At 39.4% G+C, this 24,000-nt stretch overlaps 2 protein-coding genes across 5 annotated transcripts in view; one reads left to right on the forward strand and one right to left on the reverse strand.

The window, feature by feature from the left end:
* Positions 1–5,160: 5,160 nt before the first annotated feature.
* LOC138024910 (uncharacterized) lies at positions 5,161–13,270 on the forward strand. 4 transcript variants are annotated; one of them, XM_068872108.1, is made up of 5 exons: positions 5,176–5,197; positions 7,526–7,552; positions 7,978–8,038; positions 11,556–11,685; positions 12,124–13,270. In XM_068872108.1, exons 2-5 carry the CDS (start codon positions 7,546–7,548, stop codon positions 12,250–12,252), a joined length of 327 nt encoding a protein of 108 aa, XP_068728209.1. In that variant the 5' UTR covers positions 5,176–5,197; positions 7,526–7,545; the 3' UTR covers positions 12,253–13,270. The 4 variants fall into 4 exon arrangements, 1 of the variants encoding a protein (XP_068728209.1); XR_011127088.1 differs by lacking the exon at positions 11,556–11,685 and having other exon boundaries at positions 5,161–5,197; XR_011127087.1 differs by lacking the exons at positions 5,176–5,197; positions 7,526–7,552; positions 7,978–8,038 and adding an exon at positions 8,275–8,367.
* Positions 13,271–16,821: 3,551 nt separating this feature from the next.
* The window catches only part of LOC138023026 (phosphatidylinositol phosphatase PTPRQ-like), a 39,358-nt gene continuing 32,179 nt past the window's right edge, over positions 16,822–24,000 (reverse strand). Inside the window, exons 18-20 of the mRNA XM_068870061.1 lie at positions 21,091–21,387; positions 19,554–19,844; positions 16,822–18,005 (exon numbers count right to left, since the gene is read on the reverse strand). Coding sequence (XP_068726162.1) covers positions 17,878–18,005; positions 19,554–19,844; positions 21,091–21,387 — 716 coding nt within the window. The 3' untranslated portion in view covers positions 16,822–17,877. The remainder of the gene's footprint in view (positions 18,006–19,553; positions 19,845–21,090; positions 21,388–24,000) is intronic.

Consider the following 24,000-nt stretch of genomic DNA (forward strand, 5'->3'; position numbering starts at 1 on the left):
TCCTTCATGGTGACCATACAAAGTTTGGATTACGGCATTGTATAATATGGAGTACCCTTCTGGCAAGATGAATACGTACATGTTTTCCTTAATTGCTCACAGTTAAGTATTCCTGTGCAATGTATTGGAACGAAAAATTCGAATGACTCTATCCCGACGAACTCATCGACTGTTTTACTTAAGAGATCTTTTCTTGTTCACTCCCAAAACTTCCGAGTCTTGATATAAACAATTCAGCAAACAGATATGTATATAAAGAAAAATATATACAAATCTATACACCGGTCCCCAGCAGAGAATCTCACTCCTCGGTCCCGGAAGCTACTGTCAAAAATCGACGAGAACTGGCGAGATGGACAGAATTGTAAATGAATATAAACAAGAATACACCTGACATTCTACATTAAAAACATTTCGATTCGAAAAATGACTCTGACGGACGAAAATCCTTAAAAGTATAGAGACGGGAAACTGAAATGCACTTATGCATAACCCTATTCTTACAACACACAAATTTACACCGAGGCAACCAACCTTCTGTTGTGAACAGTAACACAGCTAATACCAGAAATAATCCGGTGCAGGCCATTTCAACCAAATAGATAACTTCCTTCTCTTAAATTGTGATTAATATTATTGAATCTCCAATGACGCATCTTCACATACTGAGATACAAATAAATTAACAACTTAACCTTAAAATGATTATGTTAATTGCATCTATGCAAATTCATTCCCTTTTTGTTTGAAATGACAGACAGCCTGGTCAAGCATAAAACGGAGAAGGGTTTGTAAATAGAAATACTCATATGCAAGATTGTAAATCAAATAAGCTTGATAAATCTAGCAGCACCATTTGATAAGCTAACATGTGTATTCTTTGAATTGCAGAATGCTTGTTTTCGATAATCGACGATACAATCTTTCTTTATTAGAACGTGTAATTCTGGGGCTGAAGCTGAAGGTTCCTACTTCCTCGCTATTTGAGCCGGAAAACGTTTTTAGCATGTCACGTTTTTAAAGTTGTGTGGTGTACTAAGTTCGCGGACTCCAGACTGAGATGTTCTTCAGTGTATCATGCAATAACGCCCCTAAGTATTTAAGTTAATTGTCCTGTACGTTAGACTACAGTTTCACATTTCTTTTACCTTTATATATTCTATTCACAAAAACAATAAAAAGAAATGAGCGAAATGAAGGCGTTCTTAATTGACTTTCTGGGTGAGTATGTTTTTAAAATTGGTTAATCACATCCAGATCACGTCCTTATAAAAATTAAGGTTACATTAAGTTTTGACAGGTCCGTATATACGGTAGAATTGCTTTCGAATTGAGCTACAAATCGCCTGTTCCAGGCTCCCAGATAGTCCGAAAAGCAAAAAAAAAATGCTCGCGGCGTACGAAAAAAGAGCGACGACCCAAGCCCCCACTCTTTTTTTCGCCCTTAGTCTTTTTCGCTTTCCCGAATATTTGGGAGCCTGGAACAGGATAAGCTACATCTGGAGTATGCACCATATTTTTATCTGAAAAACTCCCAAATTCAAATTTTCTTCAATCCCAGCTTTGCTATAATATGTAATGCTTTACTGAAGTATTACCTTCCTGTATTATCCTCACTTAAGAAAATCCTTCTTAAATCGGCTCATGGGTGGCTCTAAAACCTTTAAGGATTTCTTAGAAAGCGGAAACAGCCTGACTTGCGTTTTTAGACTAAGAACACAGTGGTCGAGGAGTAGTCATTTAAGGATCACTCTCATGCATAAGCCGACAGGAATATATACAGATCATTCCTGTGCTGCCTCCTCATTTACTCCACCCCAAGCTCTCAGTCAGCTAATGTACATGTTAATGTCACTCACAATTGAAGACGCAGTATTAGTGGGAGGGAAAAGGCTGGGAATAAATTGTCGTCCAGGACCCGAGTGCCACCTGCCACTGCGAGGCCAATCACTGAGGCTAGGCTAGTTTCACCGAGTGGCATACTGGCCGCGCACGGAGCACAGCTGCCCAGAGCAGCATGTATCTATACAAAGCTCCTAGAAGGTTGGGCCATCAAGGGGAAGCGGATGTGCCGCCGTTTCTCATCCAAGCTAGGGCAACCCCGGCATCGCTTCAGAGTGGGACTGAAAGGTTGGCACCGTCAACCTTTAGCTAGCCCCAAACCAGTTTTAATAAAAATGACAAAAAAAAATTTCAACAACGTATCAGTAGGAGACGAGCCACCGTTTCAGAAGTACCTATAGTAATACGAGAGGATAACCCAATTAGATCATATGGGAGGGTGGGAGGGAAAAAAGACTTCCCCGTCAAAATAAACTGAGCATTTATCAGACAGAGTGTGCACGTATAGGAAGCCGTAAAAAAGCCACCAAAAATTCTTATTGGTTCCAGTAAAAGGAGGCGGGAAAAACACGTGTGTTGATAGGGTGCGAAGCACACGAACAAACAGTTGACGCAATCATTAAGGTATAGAGGTCAATTGAGCTAGACATTAACTACAGTTTATGCTAAAGCAGAAACACATTTAGTCAACGTTCAATGGGTCTATAGGTAAAAAAATATAATAATAATAATAATAATAATAATAATATAATAATAATAATAATAATAATAATATAATAATAATAATAATAATAATAATAATAGAACTTTACAGGGATCGCACTAGGATTTTTCAATCTGGGTCCTGGGACCCGCATGTTCGGCCAAATTGGGGTCCCAAGCATTTTTTGGGGGTCCCAAAATCTTGGTGACCCTCTGCGAAAAAAAGAGTATGTTTTAAATTATGAGAAAAAGAGAGTAACCAACTTGGAATTAATTTATTGATGCATATGCATAGGACCGACCGACAAAGGCTTTTTCTAGAGCCGTTACATTCATTCCTGGACAAGAACTCTGTTAATGAAAGAGCACCCTTTCCAAGGGTTTACGCATCACTAGTTTCCTCCCTTAGGAGCAACGAACAGTGACGTCTTTTACTTTATATTTGCATTCAGTGACTTGCAGAGTACATTCCTCTGAAGAAGACCGCAGAAGGCGGTCGAAAATTTAGTTTTAACCTTTTTAAATGTTTTAAACCTTCAATTATGATCACAGATTGCTCCAACAGTTTTACAAACAACAGAATATACTGACAAACCAAAGCAAGTTGTGTGAGTTATTTAAGTCATTGCCTTGCGTCCTGGGACGCATTAAAATTTCGATCATTCACGATTTCTGCGTTAACGCGATCCCTGCTTTGGTATATACCAAAACAGCGGATAGCGTTGAACGCGCGCGCTGATTGGCTACTGAAACTCCGGACATCCTTTGTTAGTATATACTAAAACAGTGGATAGCGTTCGTCAAACTCCGGATATTCTGTGCTATTTATCTCCAAGCAACTCAGGAAAAAATGGCGTCCCGATTTGCATCCATGACAAGTGAAGAAAACATCCAAATTAATTTTTTGTGGAGTATATTATCTCACAGTTTTAGTATATACTAAAACAACTATTCACCTCAGCGTCGGTGGCTAGCGTTGGATATTTACCTCGCTGCCTCGCAGCTCGGTAAATATCCACCGCTAGCTACCTCCACTTCGGTGAATAGTTGCTAATTATTAGCGCTGGGGCACTAATTGGGGACAGTGTAATTGAAATCAACTCAAACAAACGCAAATCAAATCAAACGTTGATTTTTGAGGAGAGGGGAAAACCGGAGTACCCGGAGAAAAACCTCTCAGAGCAGAGTAGAAAACCAACAAACTAAACCCACATATGACGCCGAGTCAGGAAATAGAACCAAGGCCACACATTGGTGGGAAGCGACTGCTCTCACCACAGCGCCAGCCCTGCTCCTCTTCATTCATTCATTCAGATTCATTTATTCATTCAAATATAGAAGCAAGTTCAGAATTACTTTCAATTTCTTTCTTTTCACGAGTACCATCGCACGGTACTTGACTTGCTATTAGCAACTTCTAGTTAATAGCCTATCTTTCCTAAGGAGCCACTTTTGTTAGAACATCAATAGACCATTTCGGAATTGCGCAGGGATCTGGGGCGAGTTTCAACTTTGAACCAATCGATAAATTGACACCACCACATGAAAGATAACTCTTAAAAATTTTTACGATTTCTGTAATATTCATAAAAATAGGCAAACAAAGTAATTCCAAATAGTAGGTCCATGACTGAGGATTTCTCAGTTGTCCCAAATCTGATGAATTTTTGTGAGAGTTAATATGGTTTGGGGGAATGCAGCCTGGAAACTAGAGACGCCTGTATGGATTTTTAACAATGTTTTAATTAAGGACCGTAACTTGGTTTCTGTTTGACCTAAAAGGAATTCCGGAATGTCCTTTAGATGCAAATAAAAGTTTCAGCCATTCAGGAATGGCTGTTTCATTTTTGAGCAATTAAAACAACGAAATGCTTTATGACTTCTAAATATAGCGAGTAAGTCCTCCAAATCGAGAAAAATGCTCATACCTTACAGGAAAAACAAGTCTTTTGTACGCAACTCATTTTCAGCAAACACTTCAAACTTTTACCTTACTGAAGGAACTTTGCCACAATTTTGCCGCCCGGCCCATTTGGACGCTTCAATACTAACAAGGAATTATTCAGATATTAAAGATGTACTTTTAAACTCGTGCTTTAGAAGAAGTGAAATGTGCTATTTACGGACGACAGAAGTGTGTTTGCTCGTGATAGTTATGTTACATTTTACCTTTCGTTCCTAACGGTAACTCTTGCAACCTCTCCACAATGTGATTAAAGATCTTTCAATATTTTCAATCTCTTTACCTCCAGCAAGAAGAAAAGTCGCTTGTCACTCGCTACTTTTAGAAAACATCACAACCTGCGTCGCGGCTACCACTTTTTGGCGGGAATGAGCCAGGAGCCGTCTGGCGGGAAAATCCCTCGTAGCTTGTCAGAAGATTTAGCAACGAAACAAAGAAGTAATTTCGGTCATTAATTTAATGTAATAAAGTGTTCAGTGAAGCATCAGGTAAATTTAATGAATAAAAGCTTTCCAAAATGGTAATCTGTAATCGTATCACCAGAAATAAGACTACAATGTTACAAAACGAAGCTGTCAGAGCAGGGGACTCGGTACCAATAATGTGGACAGTACTTCATGTAAGGTATATTTTTACAAAAGCAGGGATCCTTTACTGGTTTGTTGCCTTTTTGTGCGGCAGTCGTTACAATGTAAGCTAACTCCTAAAACGTTTGTAATTATTCACTATTCTAATGATGTGTTAGTGTAAGATTGAATCATCGTTATACAACATGTCAATAATAGAGTTGCAAAAAACACTAGCATATTAGGAAAACTCAGATATTAATTTATCTAGACCTAGAAACAATGAGGCAGTTATATTATACATTAATTTTTCCCTACCTTAACTATAGCATTCTGAGGTGGAGAAAAAACTATTAGGCAAGATTGAATAAGCTCCATACAAAGCAAATGATTAAAATAAATGCATACGCAATATCTTTTTTGCCCATAGTAGAGAACACTCAACACCAATTATTATTTACCAGAAATTCTCAATTTTGATAACATTGTAAAATTTAAGACAGCTGTATTTTCACATAAAATTCTCAAAAAAGAAGGACATTCCAGCTGTATTCCCTGATTTTATTATTCCAGCAGTAGACATAAACTCTCATAAAACTCTATATGCTACCGAAGGAAACTTGAAATGGGGCAAGCATTTGCAAAGACTCACAAATTTATGAAGCTCTGCCAGGGTAAATTCCAACAACTGACATGGCCTATAAAGTAGCGACAGCACTTAAAATGAAATATATAGCGACAAATGATATAGGTAGGTAGGTAAAGTCTGCTACGAGCCTAGAAGGCCTCTCAGGCCGGTGCTTATCTCCGGTTTCTGTAGTAGGAAGTGACTAGGAGTATTTCTATTCCCCCCTGGATGGAATGCTAGTCCTTCGCAGGAATTCATTCTTTAAATTTCCGACAGTAACGTGAACCACGGCGCAACATTGACAAAGCACTGACACAAGAGCTTTTAAAATTCAGACAAGCGACACATGACTTCTCCCCTGGCAGGACCTCACTTATGTTTAGATACAAGGCAGTTCAAGTGGGGGAAAGTGTTCCATCATCTCACTTATAAAAGCCCCTTACTGAACCTGCTTTTACAAAGCAATATAAAACATTTCTTTTTTCCAGTCAGCAATAGTAGATGTCGCAGCATGCCCTCTATTTATTGTATGTTGGTGCGTGAATGAGCGCCCAGGTTAAGTTATGCTTTAATTAGTATTAGGTAATATTTCTTGTAGATTATGCTAATGTGCTTTTTAATTTTAATGAATGTGAATCTTGCTTTTTTTTTCCTGATTATTTATATTTCAAGCGCGACCGTGGCCAACTTGAAAGATAATTGGCTGCTTTGGCCACTGTGTGTTTCCTCGCTAGATTTTCCATTTATTAATATTTAATAGTATATTCTGTAAGAAAAAAGTATGTATTCTGTAAGATTAATTCATCTGAACAGTGAAAATAAAGTTGAATTTGAATTTATTCAACCAAATTAAGGATGATTATCTTCAACAAAATTGAGGTAATGGCCTGTACCTGTTTCATCCACGAAATGCCATTTTTGAGAAATCGGTTCACAGTCGAATTGTTTTTAAAAGAGAGTGTTTGTATAAATGTCTTGGACAATATAATACAATTCGTATTCTGTATTCCATATCCGGCATATTCTGGCAGGAAATAAAGGCTGTTTATTATGAATTGTTGCTAGATATCACCATGATGTAAAAAAAACTCAAGAAGCTGAAAAGGTGCTTAAAGGTTCACACTTTAAGTTTCTTAGCTAAAAGATTTTCTGTCTGCAACAGGACTGCTGTGGCCAGTAACATTTCACTTGGCAATAAAGAGCAATTTAATGTTCGCCGACTTCAACCTGTGCTGGGTAGTCCCTCTTTCTAGCGATATTTTGACATGGGGCGAAAGGAGCAGAGTAGACTCATCTGCTGAATGATGCTGGAGACATCACACAGCACAATTTTTAATTTTTTTGTGTGGGAATTGGTTACATTATCTGAGAATATGCTAATTAAAGCTTTTTATTTCCTTGGAAAGTCTCCTAGCTATCTCCTCCCAAGTTTATGATAATTAGCACCTATTCACCGAAGTGGAGGTGGCTAGTGATGGATATTTACTGAGCTGTGAAGCGGCGAGGTAAATATCCACCACTAAGCCACCAAAACTGAGGTGAATAGTTGTGTTACTTAGTATTATACTAAAACAGTGAGATAATATAGCACAAACAGCTGATTTTAACTCATGTATTCCCGCAAAGATTACAACATTTTCCAAGGCAAATTGCTTGGAAGTGAATAGCAAAGGATATCCAGAGTTTGAGTAGCCAATCAGCACGCTAGTGCAACGCTATCCACTGTTTCAGTATATACTAATGAGTATAATATTGATGGAAAGGAGACTGCTAATATGATCCTTTTTGCTTATGATTTTTAAATGTGGCATTTTGTTTACCCTAGAACTGACAGAGGCTTACAGCATGTTAGGTGAGTGAACTCAAGGAGAGATTATGACAAATGAATTGGTGCTTACTTCACTCTGAGGAGCACAAAAAGAAAAGAAACTAGTGGAAATTTAAAGTCTAGTAACTTACAGATGAGATGCTCATGGAGATGATATACTGTAAATACATGTCCAATTGATGTGCTCTTGATAGCTGGTGTTGAGTTGAGAAGTCGCTCTTTAGGTTGCTCAAGTCAAATTGTCCAAGGAAGTGCATTGCTTGCTACATAGACATCGCAGTCAGCATTTCTAGTCACCGAAATAGAGACAGTCAATGTGAAGGAATCGGCCAAGGGGTTATGTCAGTGAATTAAAATAGTTTGCCTTATGTTATTTACATGCAGCTCTGACTATGTGGTGTAAATCCCTACAAAATTAAGGGTAGTATCACAAATTTTGTCTCAATTAGGTTGCTTGCTGAAATGTCATCTGGGCCTGTATAATGTCAGGCACGACTTTGTGGAAAAAAGGTATACGAGCAAGTCTTTTGTTTCCAACTGATTCACTTATGATAGGCTGTAATAGTATTAGTTATTTTCAGAGAGACAAGTGAGTCTTTATAAATGTCTAAATTGTTTAGTCTACTCATTTCGCTGAAAAGCCTCCATCTGTGATAATGTCATATGATGACAATGTCAACAAATCATTTTGTTCACATTTTATACAATGCAAATGTAGTAAGAACAATGTCAAATAAATAATTTTGGGAATGACCCCTAAACAAGTGGTTGATGAAGCTGCAAGAATGCTCCTGTTCAATGTGAGTGGAACATGTGTTGACAACATGTTACAGGACCAGGTCAGCAGTTACATTGACAGATAAACCATTTAAATTTGAGTTTCTCCAGATTGATTGTAGTTTTTGGTCTCTTCAATAATTATTGTCATCTAGCACTTGAGAGAACTAGATAAACTACAGATATTAAAAAAGTGAGCATTATTGTCATTATTCTGGGCAGCTAGTTCTTTTTTCAAATTTTTGTAAATTGCAAAGGTGGTTGTAGGCATTATGTCTGGAAGAAAGTCTGATGTGACCCTCTTTGATACAGAATTGCTGCTTTTCTCATGTATTCCATTCAGCGGCCAGGTCACTCAGCTATTTTTATAACAAGAGGCTATGGGTAACCTACTCTTTGTTCGAAGGAATTTTAGCCGATTTGCTTTAAAGTTCACAGTATTTCAGGGATTTTTTTACGTTGCAATATCGTGGCCAACATCCAGTTCAATTCCGTAGTCCGAAGTCCAAAGCCCACATTCCGTAAACAAAGCATATTGCTAAGTGCGATAAAAAAAAATAGGCCTTTCCCGATTGCGCTCGTAAAATCGTAAAAAAGTGCTGGCAAAAATGGCTAAAAATGGCTAAAAAGTGCTCAAAAAGTGCTCAAATTCTCAAAATAGTGCTCAAAAAGTGCTAAAAGTTGTGAACAGTTACCTCTAAGCTTTCCTTTTACCACGGCAAAGTGTTGGTTTGCGTACTCTTTGAGACGATCCCATGTACTCACATTGGTGGTTTTGGCGCTTCCTCTTTGCTTGTTCTTCCCTTTGTTGATCGGAACTTTCGCTTTCGTGCTATTGAAGCACTTTCTGGAGCACTAAGGGATGCTCCAGCATTTACTGTTATTGTAATTGGATCAATCACTTCTTCGTCTTCAGTGCTATTGTTTTCCGACTGATTTAGTGCTTCCATTTGTGCTCTTAAAAAACTAAATCCGGTTACGAATTGTAAATAAATTTAGCAGTCTAGACATCAGATGATTTAGAAATTTGAGATGACACACACACGATACATCAGCCAATCAGAAACTTCTGTTCTCACGCTCAGTCAACGGTCTTTTATTCTTGACAACATCATTAGTTATTCAAATTTATGACCTGGAACACGATTCTCGTTGCGAGCGACACACAGTTTTTGACATATGTTGGTCGTAATTTGCTCGAATTGTGAAATATTGCTCAAATGTTGCCCAAAGTGCGACAAAGTGCTTAAGGGTGCTCAAAATGCAAAATAGTGCTCCAAACTCAAAAAAGTGCTCAAAAGGTGCTCAGCGGAATCGGGAAAGGCCTACCGTAGAATAGTTGATCACATTTAAAAATGTTGCTAAAGGGGTTGACTCCAATCAAAACCAATAAGCAGATGCTTTACAAGTTTCTACGATGGTAGTTTAAAATATTTCATACTTTTTCACAATACCAGGAGAAATTAGCTCTTCTAGGGGGAGGGGGGGGGGGGACTCCCATGTAAAAGGGCGAGGAATGCTTGTCGGAAATTTTAAATTAGACCCCTAAAGGAGACGAATCTGGGTGTGGCCCAGGCTTTTTCTGACCCCTAAAAGAGACCATATTAAAACACGGATATATAAAAAATAAAGTGACTTTTAATGATGGCAAAGACATTATCATCTAATACTTTCACCTAAGTGAAGAAATATAAAAGAGTAAATAAACACTTTCATATTTCTTTGCGCGCAACCCTAAAGGAGACCTTCACGGCTACCTATGATTGCGCTTTGCCAGGAACACCCTAAGTGCGACCAAAATCCCATTTTACACCCATAACTATGGCAAGACGACGAGCATCCCTCCCCTTTTTATATGGGAGTCCCCCCTCCGGGAAATTAGCCCGGTAAGATGTGTTACCGAGTCATATGATGACCGGATATTGCAATGCATGCAACGAAAACACAAAAACTCGTTGCCGGTCACGCACACAATTCTTCAAAACATTTTTCACCCGTTAACATGTCGCGTGTTCGTCTGTGCTTTAGTGGTCATCGCGATTGCTTCTGAATGAGGTGTTACGGAGCTCGAATCCTACTTGGGCTTACGCATGCGCAGCCAAATCCCCCACCGAAAAAAAAAAAGTTGAGTCCGAAAACGAACCGGAAAACTATACTGAAGAACAAAGCAAAAATGGGGGAATTAAACAGAACAATGGCTATGCATGCAGTGTTCATAATGTGTATGATTTCAGTGATTTTATAAAAGCGTTCTCTTTTGGTTAGAATAAACTATTTGGCAATTTTACCTGAGGATTCAAACTTTTTTAAGTCCCGTAGACGTCATTTTAGACTGGTTTAGAAAACAATTAAGTGGCACAACGAAACATACAACAGAAGCAAGAGATGTTATCACTGCATGAACAGTTTCTTGTTTCTCAGTTGTATGTTTAAAATTCCACAGAGCTGCGTGCCATTATCGTTTCCCTCGGTCGCCGATTAGTGAATGCCAAGCAATAAAGAACGTTTACATAAAATAGAGTTCTATTCTCAGAGGATCGGTTGGTACATGTAGCGACGTAGCACCATCATAGCCATCAAGGCAACGCATGTGAAAGTCAAGAATTTGTTTAGAAGTCCTGAGGTGAAATATGAAAGAGGGCAATCTCATTTACATGTAACTGTTGTTTGTGAATATTGCTTTTGTCCTCACCAGGTGATCTGGTGACGTAACTCGGAGGACTGGGGAGAAAAATTTTAACGCCGTATCCCACAACCGCGCGCGGTCTTATTTTCGAATTCAATATGGCAGAAGCAAGGTTAGATTTCGTCGGGTCTACTTGAATGCTCATTCAGTAACAGGAAATGTGGTAGACACGAAATGATCTGTTGAGTTTTGGCGATGGAAATACTGCAGGGAGTTTGGAAACAACACTCAAGGCCGCGCGCGGTTGTGGGATACGGCATTAAATTTTTTTACCAGTGCTCCAAATTACGTCACCAGATCACCTGGCAGGCCTTTCTGTTTATGTCACTGGCAAGTGGAAAGTCGTCTCTTAGAGTCTCGCCACTCAACAAACGATCAAGAACTGTTATCGAAGCAATTGAAACATTTACCGAGGAATCACCCTATGTCTTTACATTCATTTGCTCGTTGAGTATTTTCAGTGCCTTGGTTACATACGAATAATGCTGACATACTGTGCTTTAGGGGGTGAAGGACTGATATTACGTATAAGTGTTTTGCTTACTGATAGAATTTCTGTTACAGAGCAGTTATACGTTACGATGCACAGGCCCAGAGAAGAGCGATACCCTGTCAGCAGGTTCTCCGAGGGACTGGGGTTGAGAGAGACTGCTCGCAGGCTAAATACCCGGCCACTATTGTATTGAAGAACGAGGCATGTAACAATAGACGCTATTCATATACAAATTAACTGGACTAGAGATTCACCCAGATGATCTTAGCCTGCGTAGCAAGCGTTTCCGTTGAGCGAGCAGAAACCCCGCTTCTCAATATTCACTACTTGCACAATCCCATAATACACCTCTATTATCCCCCAAAACTTTTGCATAACCATTGTTTGCAATTTCTCCTGGGACATGAAAATGTCCCAAGAGACGTCGAAAACAATGTCTATGCAGATTTTTGGTGGGTAAAAGAGGTGTATTATGGGATACATACAATACAATTTGTGCAAGTAGTGAATTACTCTTCTGTGCCCCACGGAAACGCTTGCTACGCAGGCTAAGATGATCTCGCTTCATTAAGATCTGAACCTGGCTTCAAACCATTTAAGTGTTTTCAGTATTTTACCTTCAATGCGTGTTTTTTGCAGGTGAGATTTAATATCTCGGAAAGTGACAGAACGAATAGTGAAAAGACAGGAAGGAGTGTATTGATTGAATGCGAAGGCCAAGGGTGTGTTAACGAAGACTTCCTTCTATTGAAATCCAGGACAGCATAGAATTACGTAACAGTATAATGAAACGCACTGTCAGCAAGCCGAAGACTGGTCGGTCGCCGTAGAACTGTGCGCATTGTCAGCGCGGTCTTAGCTTGAAGCTTGCTCATGAAAACAAAGCTTGATCGGAAATCATGTGCATTGTCCGCCTCCCTTAAGATTTTGGGTACAAACCACTTAAAAGTTCGATGTCAGATCAAGTGTGAAATTTAAAGCCTGTGAGACTTGTCAATATATAAAGTGACAATTCAAGAGCACACGACAGCGTCAAGAAACGAAACGAGAAGAATGCAACCGGATTTCTAATGCATAATCAGCATTTATCAATTAGCATCAAATCACAGCTGGGAACGTTTGACTGGCCTGATGATTTTAACCAGAGATGCAGCTGGAATATGCAATTGCAAGGACTGTCTAATTCCAACGTTCCTCCATTAAGAACAAAGGATAAAATTGCGCGAGTGATTTGGGTTTAGTGGTCTTTTTTCCTCTCCTGGCGTAGAATGCTAAAGCTTTACTGACCCGGAGCGACAAAGCGGAAAGTGCTGAACCATTTTCCATAAAAGTAATTGATTTTAACTGGGATTTTGGGCTGATTTTTATGTTTAATTCAACTTTCGTCGCGCAATATACTTCACTGACATAGGTGGATCAACGTGTAAATGAAATTCGATTCGATTGTATGGGGTAGACTTTCATAGAGGGAAGATATCGTTGATGTCACCCATTGTCATTAATGTACCAACCAGAGCCCATATTGACTGTCAAAACAAAAGGTCGTTTGTTCCTGTAGTAGGCAAAATTGAATAACAAAAGCAACGTTTGTAAACTGATATCTTCCCTATAGAGACTAAACTGGAGAAGGCGGAAAGGACCATTGTTACATTCGCTTTGTTCTTTTGTTTGATGGACATTAATTATTTCGGATCCGGTATATGAAAGACCAGCCATTGTATCACACATATGCTGGCAGGTGTTGAATCTTGAGCATTGGCTGACAAAACATGATAAGAGTGGAACCGAATGCAATGAATGCATTTAAGGTAATTCCCTTGAAATTGTTCTACTATCAAACCTTTTTGGAAACTTGGCATAATTAACATTCATGATATGAACATTAAAAGAATGCAATAAGAAAATGCGGTCACCGTGCTTGTTTACGCGTCAGCAGGCTCTTAAAATGGGGTATTTTTACTGACTGCGCGTTAAAAATTCGAATCACCCTCATACAGAATTAAGTCTTGGTTACTTCAAAGATACAACATTTTATTTTGAAGATAAAGCTTCTTTTATTCAGATTAGCAGTATTGCTTCATTTACGCCGTTTTTGATCGCCTTGTTGTGGGAATAGTGCGCTCTTTGCGGCACTTCCGTGATTAGCTTGAAGTCCTCGCCTTGGCTAAAATACACCCAGTACGGAACTGTTTTCCAAAAAAAATCATGTTCTACTATCAAACTTTTTTTCTTCTTCAAATATGTTCTTTGTTCGATTATTCTTAGCAAATACCTGAAAAAAAAAAATCGGGGGTCACCGTGCTCGTTTGAGAGAAAAGGAACATTTATTTCGCTATCGGGCTTAGTTTGAGGGAAATCTCTTACGTTTTGTACGCGCACGTGTTCATGAGCGCGCGCTAATGACGTGAAAATGCGCGCAATAGGGATGCACAATGCAATACTAAGGAACTACCTTAAATTTGAAGTGCGGGTTATAATGGACAGATAGAAGTGATCCTCGCACTTATCTGAAAAGTTTAAGCAATTGCCTCTTACAGACGCCTTAAAAATTCATGTGGCTTCAACGGAATTCGAACTCATGACCTCTACGTTCCCGACGAAATGCTCTACCAATTGGGCTATGAAGCCAACAAGTTGGGAGCAGGGCAATTCGTTGGTCTCACTTGCTTGTGTGCCATTTGTTGGGCTTATAGGCGTACGTGGGTTCCTTTCGTCTATAACCCGAACTTCAATTCATGAGTCCTTTCACGGGAACACATGAGCCTGACAAATTAACCTGCTCCCAACTTAATGGCTTCATTGCTTAGTTGGTAGAACAGTCAAACGGCATCGCGGAGGTCATGGCTTCGAATCTCGTTGGAGACACCTGAATTTTTTAGGTGTCTATAAAAGACAATCGCTTAAATTGTCAAGTTAAGTGCCGGGGATCACTTCTATCGTTCGTATAAAAGTGGAACCAGCCGCAGTAACTCTGGACGCCTTGCCAGAGCGTCGTACAACGAGGATGCACCCCGAAATGTCGACCTGTCGATCACTTTAACCGGCTGAAGTCCCAACTAAGCTTATATGTCTCTCCCTCGACAGGCCTTGAGGGAGAGAAATGTCACCCCCGCTAGACCGTATGTGACAGATCTCTTTTCTACTCCCAGGATGTTTACCCATCCGACTTAAAAAAGATTTTGTCCTTCGTCAGTTTTACACAGATAAGTGTAGTCGATATGTACAATGGTCCAGGAGGGTCACAGTCCAGTTTTAATTTTTCACAGCCCAGTTTTTATTTTGTGAGTCGTCACCAGTTCTCTCACAGGTCACAGCTCATTGTTTTACCAACACAGAAAGTATCGCAAACATTCATAAAAGCTAACCTTAGGCCTAAAAGCTTTTGTTTAGGCGTAATTGGGCCTAAGGTTAGCTTTTATGGATGTTTAGGATACTTTCTGTATTGGTAAAATAATGACCTGTGACCTGTGACCTGTAAGTAAACTTGTGACGACTCACAAAAGTGAAACTGGACTGTGAAAAATTAAAACTGGACTCTGACCCTCCTGGGCCATTGTAGAATATGGTATGTGGTTGTGCGCAATACAAGATGTTTGCCGGTCGGTGCATTTCCCGAAATTCCAAAACTGCTCTTAAACTGTTCTTACTTTATTTTTAAGAAACGTAACCTTTAGACGTACTTTCTTTTCACGCTCGTATTGACATGTAAAATGTAACAGGTTTACAATCCGAGTAGTTTGATGCTATACCACCTAGAAAAATATTTAATGCAAATTACAAGATTACGACCCAACGTTTCGACACTTGTTCCAATGTCTTTAATAAAGGTGACTCATAAGGCTGACCTTCTCATTTTCTATCCATCCGTACCAATTTAGTTACATGTTTTTTCGCTCATATTGTATAACGACAACAAAATGGAATACTACTGAAGGAATGGTAAAACACTGTAGACGTCAGCTTTTCTTAAAATCCCTCTATTAACGCCGCCCATATTTAAACCTCATTAAAGAGAAAGGACGCAAATCAGTGTTTATAAAAGTATCCAGGTCTCAACCTTAGATCACCCCTAACGAAGACACTAGCACGAGTGTGCACGTGGAAACCTTGAGTGTCTCGAATTGTAACTTTTCTTAGTAGCATTGATTTCATTATCTCAGTAGGTGTTACAGAGGGATTATGGGTAGTGACTGGTGTATTTAAGCTAGGAGTAGCATGTGATTAGTCATTCTAGGTCAACACCGTTTACCCGCAATTTTCGAGATGTTGGAGTTGTAAAGCTTTTGTAGGATAGGTTCTTTATTTCTCTAGCTGGCCCATGTATCTTACCCAGAGGGGACAGTTTTTGTCGGGCCTCAGTTTTTAGCCCCATTTGTTATCATTGGGCGGTTTTTTGTGTATCCGTCTTCAAGATGTTACGATTGCCAATTCAGTGCTTGCTATGGCTTTTTTTGTAGCTTAGTCAAGTCTAGGCCTAACTTATAGTTAAGCTTCATTTATGCTTTTAATTTTATACATTCATTTGTTACGCAATTAGATACCTTTAAACCCCGAAGTGTTTGCGGCATTACGTTTGGTTCGGGGAATACGTTTCCATTTTTCCCCACAAGGTTTTTGGGTTTTCGTATCCGGCAATGCCGGTAGTTTTGTACTTTCCTTTCTGTATTTTATGTGAAACATGACTGTTTAATTCAATTTATGTTCGCCAATAGTTGTGGTTTTTATCCAATATTCACGCTTGTAATGTTACGACGGTGTGCGGCCGAGACTTCAAATTAAACCTAATGGTATATTTCTCTCGCTTGTGTATCGTGGTGAAGCTGAAGTTTGTACTATCGAAAGGACTGTAACATATCACCTCGCTTAGTCAAAAGTCACAAACAAGGCACGGAGGAGGCAGTGCGGCCCAGAGGTTACTGAGTGCGTTTGCCTTAAGATCCGGAGATCGCGGGTTCAAGACCCGTTTTGACCACTCGTTGAATTTGATCTTGGTAGTCCCTGGTTCAACCTCTCGGCTGCATTTGCCAATAACCAACTGGTTTGGCTCTTGTCACTTGTTGTTTCCTTGCTTTCGTTTCATTGGCCCTGAAAAGCACCCATATAGACAGGTCAATATTAAGTACGTATGTATGAAGTAAGTTTAAGTATTAAGAATACATGCCATTGGCGGCTTCTGTCAAATCACAAAGGACATCAAGTGTTTGATTTCCTTGTTTTGCGTTGACCAAAGTGAGCTGCCTTTTGAGCAAAAGAGCACCTCCTAAATCACATTCAGACTTCTTTAGCCTAACTGGCTACACGCGAACACAAGTTAACTATCACCTATACTAACCTGACTTCTTCACCATTTTTCAAAGTTTCTCTGATGTTAAACGGGATCGTCAGCTATCTTGTACATCGCTTCAGAATCGACTAGGGGTTCTCTGGTATAACTGAAACAAATTTAATTTAAAAACGAACACTACTAATGAAAATCAAGTCTTCAAAATTTATCTCTCTTTTCTATGACAATCGCAGAAAGACTTCCCACGGAGAAAGCTGTGGTGAAGTCTCCCCCTTTTCCGATATCGATCATTATGTCTTGTATAACCTTCATTCTCAAGTCTTCTCCGAGAGCTTTACCACGATTATAGAGCCTTCAATACGCGCTCAGTTCTGTTAATAGATCTTAAGAAATTGAACTATTATTTTACAAGCGAAGATGGGCGGGGCAGAAACACGTAAACTCCAGCCCATTCCACAGATCGGTGGTTTTCGTAGTAAGAAGAAAGACCGAGAGTCTCATATGTTCAACTGACAAAAAAGTGAGGAAAACAAGAATGAATCATTCTTTTTTATCTTAACCTGAAATGTTTCCGCGAGGACGAAGAACAGTTGATGAGGATGATTTTAAAACAAGCTTGTGCGTACTGCGTACGCATCTACACAGAAAGTAGGGAATCTGGAAGCTACGTTAATGAAATATCTGCTATTCATTTTGATTTTTGCAAATGTTTGAAAAGTCAAGTAAGCCGAGTTGACTTAGTACGTTCCCGAATTTGTCCCCACTCCATGGTACCTATACCCCATGCGTTGACTACGTCAACGTAAGAACATTCATTCAACTGGTTATTTACTTTAAGTGAATTTAATGCAGCTTTCTTGTGGCATTTTTTATGGAAAGGGTTAACTCTTTCAGTGAAGCAAACTTTTACCTTAAGCTCTTTTCATCGCCCTACCAAGAATACCAATTTAAAACAAATGAAACCTTGTCATCTATGTTGTTATTAATTAAGGTCCAAACCAAGTGTCCACCATTGCGTCAAGAGCGCTTCAAGATCCTACAGCTGGGATCCAGAAAAGATACCTTCTGATGTTGTGGTAAATACATCCCCTCGGACAATGTCTTGACCGCTAGTTGCCGGGATATTTTTCGTTACTTCTCCGAAAACTTCTTAGGTACAATCCGAGGCCCCATGCCCGCTTTAATTCTGCATGAGCTGATCGTACAATTTTACGTTGAACTCTGTCCTTCAATAGCACTTCGAGGTAAATGTAATATGCAAAGGTTAAACAGTCAATGTAAAGTGGGAATAAGTTTCAGTTTTCTGAAGCATTTATGGGTCAGAAACTATCAACTCATCTTAGTATTCAAGGGGTTAGTGTTATAGTGATCAGAAATTCTGAACCTCTTATTCAGTGTTTAAGAGGTTAGAAATTCTGAAACTGATTCCTTGCCGTCATTGAGGTGTCGGAAATTCTCACATCATTTTTCAGTGTTCAAGGCATCAGAAATTCTGAAAGCCCTTTTGGCACTATTTTGAGAGGCGAAAATTCTGACACAACAATGTCAACATCTCTCAGACTCTTGTAACAAATCGCAGGATGTTTGTCACATGAACCTGGGTTAATAACCTAACCTACAGTTCCGAATCTACTAGTCTCCATTAGCTAGTAATCGGAAGGTCGTAGGTTCGACTCCTGCCGAGGAGCACTCGGATTTTTGCGATCATCCCCTATCGCTCACTGATATAAATCCGAGCTAATAATCGGAAGGTCGTAGGTTCGACTCCTGCCGAGGAGCACTCGGATTTTTGAGTTCATCCCCTATCGCTCACTGATATAAATCCGAACTAGTAATCGGAAGCTCGTAGGTTCGACTCTTTCCGAGGAGCACTCGGATTTTTGCCATCATCCCCTATAGCTCACTGGTACAAATCCGAACTAGTAATCGGAAGGTCGTACGTTCGACTCTTGCCGAGGAGCACTCGGATTTTTCCGATCATCCTCTAAAGCTGACTGGTACAAATACGAACAAGTAATCGGAAGGTCGTAGGTTCGAATCCCATTGGGAGCAGTTGTATTTTTCCCGAGTACTCCCGTGTCATAACGACATAACGACATTTTAAGTGTTCAAGGATCGGAAATTGTGGCACTCTCCCTTTTTAATGAATATGGGCTCCGAAATTATCCAGAGTTGGAAAGGAAAACAATTCAGCTTTGCAGCACTTGCCGCGACCATAATGCACGTGGAGCCATAATCGAGGTTCAGTGAGCCAATCAAAATTCTAGAAACGCAACCTTCGAGTTATAAATGTATGCATTCTTTATGACATCAGTACCTTCCTCCATAAAAATGTAATTGATAAAGGAGAAATTAAGTGAGGAAATCAATTTGTAAATAATTAAAATCTCGAATTCTCGAAATGTTTCGAGTCAATTTGTTGATTCCGTATATTGGCTTTTTCTGACTATCATTGCAAAGTTAGATGTTTTTGTCGATCTTTTACTTAAGTGAGCCAGAGCTGTAGGATAGTTTCTGTTCAACGATCGAGACTTCGAAAATAAACTTTCATGTTTTGATTGCTTTGCGATGACACGAATTTGCAACGATAGTTGCAAGTCTTCTTTCTTAACGCCGTTAGAGAATTTGTTTATATGTTATAATACAAAGTCGGGCATCATGATAGAGGCTTGCTAAAACTTGTTACAGGACAATGAAAATGTCATTCATTGTCAAGTAACGAGACAGAATTGAGCGCACAGCTTTAATTATCACAAGACCACATGATTTATAACATTACACTTACGAGGAGTCTCTGTCTCCGTAGCACTACTCCATGGTCCATCACCCTTTGAAGTAGCAGCCCTAATCCGAATTGAATACAGAGCTTTCTGCCTTAGTGCGGTTATAGTTATTTCTGATGCAGGTGCTGGTGCATCCACTGTGCTTTCGTTTTTTTTTGCAACGTCCTTGTAGTGAATGGTGTATCGTGTTATAATGCCGTTTCGGTATTCTTCAGGAACACGATCCCACTCTACCAGGATACTGGTACTGTTAAGCGCCATTACATGGGTTATTGCTGGAGAGGCAGATGGTGCTAAAAAGCAAAAACGACAAGAAATAGAGCTAGTTTCAATCGAATGTCGGAAAATCAAAACCAAAGTACTTATTTTGGCCAATCAAAAAGGATGGAGACAATCCAGTAAACCAATCAAAACTCGAAGCCGACACAAAGCGCGGGAAAATGTGCAGGCTCGAGCTGGTTTTGGTTTCACTTGGTTGATTGGTAGAAAAAGTGGCGCGAGAACTTTGAACCAATCACTGAGTGAAGTAATGCAAAACCAAAGCAATTCGCTAATTACTTTCGACACTCAATTGAAAACCGCTCTAAATATGACCTGTGTTAGGAAACAAGCAACTTTGAAGAAAATTGAATGGGACTATGCATGGACAAACTAGAAACTATTTCAATGACACCCCGGCATAGACCTCTTTCATAATGGCAGCCAAATAAAATATTCTTTTGTTTTAATACTAGGAGGAGGAGCAAATTGCAAAAGAATAATTGTTTCAAAATGAGGGTAGTAGGTATAATTAATATTAATACAAAATAATGTAAAAGTGGTCGCCATTTATGAGAGTGGTCTACACGGCTTTAACCCTATAAACTTGATGATCGTCAAATAGGCAAAAGGTTGAATCCGTTTTTACCTCGGTTAAACTGGTGATCCTCATTTTACCTTGGTTGAATATGCACTCCACTTAGTTTAAAGCAGAAGAAGTAGAAGTGACGTGGCAACTTTTATAAAAAGTGACAACCCAACTTGAATGATTATGATTCGCCTGAAAATCTGGGCTCTAAAGTACACGTACAATACTCTCTCTGATACTGAAGGACAGACAAATCAATGTACTGAACGCTTTCCTTTCAAACCTTGCTCCGAACACCATCTAGATTTGTCTTCGGTCGTCCTGAAACTCATGATCAAGGCCCCAAAAGCATTAAGTTTTCCAATATCACCGTGTATAAGTTCTATACTTTTTCACCCCCGTCTATTACGTTAGGATGATTAGCTGCTTGGCATATGTTGGTATCTTCCATCAATATTTGGGGAAATCAAATTCGTGTACGGGTATTTAAGTCATCGACAAACGTGCACAAATGGAGCTTCCTGTTTAACTAGAGATAAGAGTAGAGAAGAGTACAGTCCAATAGATTACTTAACTTACTATCTCTTAGCATTCTCCCGACAGGTCATGATACTCCACTGCACAAAGAACCCAGCAGTCCGAACAACATTGATAAATCTTATCTACGCCACTGGCTCCTTGTGTTTACTTACTGTCTTGATCTGTGCGGACTGTAATTAAATGACTGTGTGGACCACGACCTCTGATTGTAGAAGCTAATACTTCAACATTGTAGTCGGTATATTTTTCAAGACCTTGCAAGGTTGCTTCAAGTTCCTGTACATAATTTTCTTCTTGTCTCTCCCCTGCATCTTTTGTCCTCCAATAAATCACCGTGTAACTTATGATCTCACCGTGCTGCCTTTCAATTGGAACTTCATCCCACTGTACTAATATTGTCGTCGAGCTTGTATTGTGTCCTCTTACGTTGCTGGGAGGAGCACCAGGCGCTGATAAAAGAAATAAATGGAAAAATGAAATCAAGAATGGAAAATCTAAGCTGATAACAACTTCCAACTAGTTTTAACACTATTAATTCATGCAAAAAAAGATTTATCAACTAAGAAGAAGCTTTGCGTTTGTCGGTAAAAGATAAACTACAGCTTCGCAGTAAAACTCCGCTCGCTGTGCATTTGTATCCTTGGGAGGTAACACAATTTTAATGGAAGTGAAGTAAATGAAACTCATAATAAATTTCGGAAAATGACTTTTTTGAACGTCAAACGACATCCTCTATAACATTTTTAAGACGTTTCGACCGAAAACCTTCGGCCATCTTCGGTTTGAAATTTGACACAAAAGCGACAGCTTTTTCAACGGTCCACATTAATTTTGCGTAACTGGCGAGGCGAGGAACATTACGTAATTGAAAGTACTGTATAAATGTCAGGGTTCGGCCGAATCAACTATCACCTCATGGAAATCTCGAGCTCATATTCTAATTGTTAAATATATTATGGCCAAATTGGTGCTGGTATATCCACTATGCTGCAGCTAGTCTGCGGATCCACTATCGCCTTGTGGATCCACAGATACGTACTTTGACGATGTTATGACGAAATTCATGATCAATGACAGGACAGACGCATGAAAAACTGACATCAATTTGTCTTTTACAATAACAAAAAAGGCAGGGGGGGGTCAAAATTAAGTCAAAACACGAGCAAAAGGCGAGACAAAAATGCGAGAAACTTCAATCTGACGCGAGCAATATCGCGTTATTATCGCATAAATTATAAATTTATGTGTCTGTCCGCTTATTGACAATAAAAATTAGCCGATGAGCGCGCGAGAATTTTGCAGTCATTAGAAAAAGGGGTATCGAATAACCCATTTAATTTAAAAATGTTCCCAAAAGTTGGCCTTTGCGCGAATTGCTCGCAAAATTACACGGGTGCTCGCTTGATCGTGCTCGCAAAATTTTGCAAATGCTCGCATACTCGGATTCTCGTTAAAATGTGCTTGATTGCTCGAAATTTCGTTAATCCTGCTTTGTAGTTATCTTTTATATATATAAACGATAAATCAGTCATGATATGGTTAAAACAAAAGGTTGAAACATCCTTACCTCTGGCTTCAGTCTGTCTTCAACAGTGAGATCTTACGGCTGTAATTGGTTAGATTCTAAAAGCCTCTAAGTGGCATTGTGTTGAATCATTTTCAGTCAATCAGAGGAAATCCAGCTTGCCGATCATCGAAACCGAAACCCAAAATGCTTGTTAGACTGAATGTCACGTTATTTACATTTCATAAGAACTATATAACCAAAAAAATATACTATCCATTTTAGCGTCGGGTTAGAAAGAGATGGAAAACTTTAGATCGTGAGCCTTGGATCTTGTAGATCTCCTCGAGAGATTTGAGGACTCTTGAAGTTCTTGAGCGTCCACCCACTGACTCAAGTGAAGCTACGTGACGAAATTTCGCATCAAGCAGGGCACTTGATAGGCCATTTTCGAAATATCAATATTCAGCTTGATAGTGAGTTAGAGAGGACAAAAACGATAGAAACAAGTTGCAATGAATGTGAAAGATATTAGCATATCATCGACTTTCCTTTGTCTTTGTACTCTAAGCCTCTGTTTCAAGCTGATTTTGAATATATCGAAAGTGGCCTATTTGTTGTAAGCTGTTGGGATTGGTTGAACCGCCTTAGGTGTCAGCCAGATTATTAGCTATTACTTGGCGCAAAACAGCGTTTCCTATTGATAAAAGAGAGATTCCAGCTAGCGGAAAATTTGCGAAGTACTCGAAGTGCTTGCCATCCGTATTTTTCTAAAGTTCTCGCTGCTCGCAAGAAAAATTTGACAACTGCTCGTGCTCGCAAAAATAAACACACTGCTCGCAAAGACCATTCGATACCCCTCTAAATATTTCGATAGGTTGTACATTGGCGAGTTGATACAAATAGTTATTGGAAGAAGAGGTACGTTAACTTTGTGTATCTTAGGGAGGCCATAGAAGGTTGCATAGGTAGCTTCCGTGCATTTATACTTCACTGAATTACTGTAATGTTCCTCGCCTCGCGCAGTGATCACGCGTACAGTACTAGTCACACGCTTACGCAAAATTAACGTGAATCGTTGAAAAAAGCCGTCGTTTTTGTGTCAAATTCAAACCGAAGATGGCCGAAGGTTCTCGGTCGAGACGTCTTTAAAACGTTTTTAGTGGACGTTGTAAAAAGTCCGAAACTTCTTATGAGGAATTATGCAAACTCCTGACTGCAATTTCAGCACATTTTCTATTTATTTATACTTTATTTTATTATTGTGAACTGTAGTTGAAAGGCAATAATTAGACTGAAAATAAACAACACTTTTGGAAGTTTCAGCCTGACGCTTCCGATACCGTAAATGCGAAGCCTATTCTCTCTAATGCCCGTACGTCAGTGTGATCAACTCTAAGACCTTCTCTCTCCAGTCCTTGCTTACTTGTCAGACCATTTAAGAAGTTTAAGTTACGTTGCTGGAATTTCAGCCGCCGGTTCCACTTGCTAAAACACTACCGAAAGCATAAATAACCAGCTTGTTATATATTGTGTTGTAAAGGAAGGGTAAAAGTCC

The sequence above is a fragment of the Montipora capricornis genome, chromosome 11 (assembly GCF_036669925.1).
Source record: "Montipora capricornis isolate CH-2021 chromosome 11, ASM3666992v2, whole genome shotgun sequence".
NCBI lineage: Eukaryota > Metazoa > Cnidaria > Anthozoa > Scleractinia > Acroporidae > Montipora > Montipora capricornis.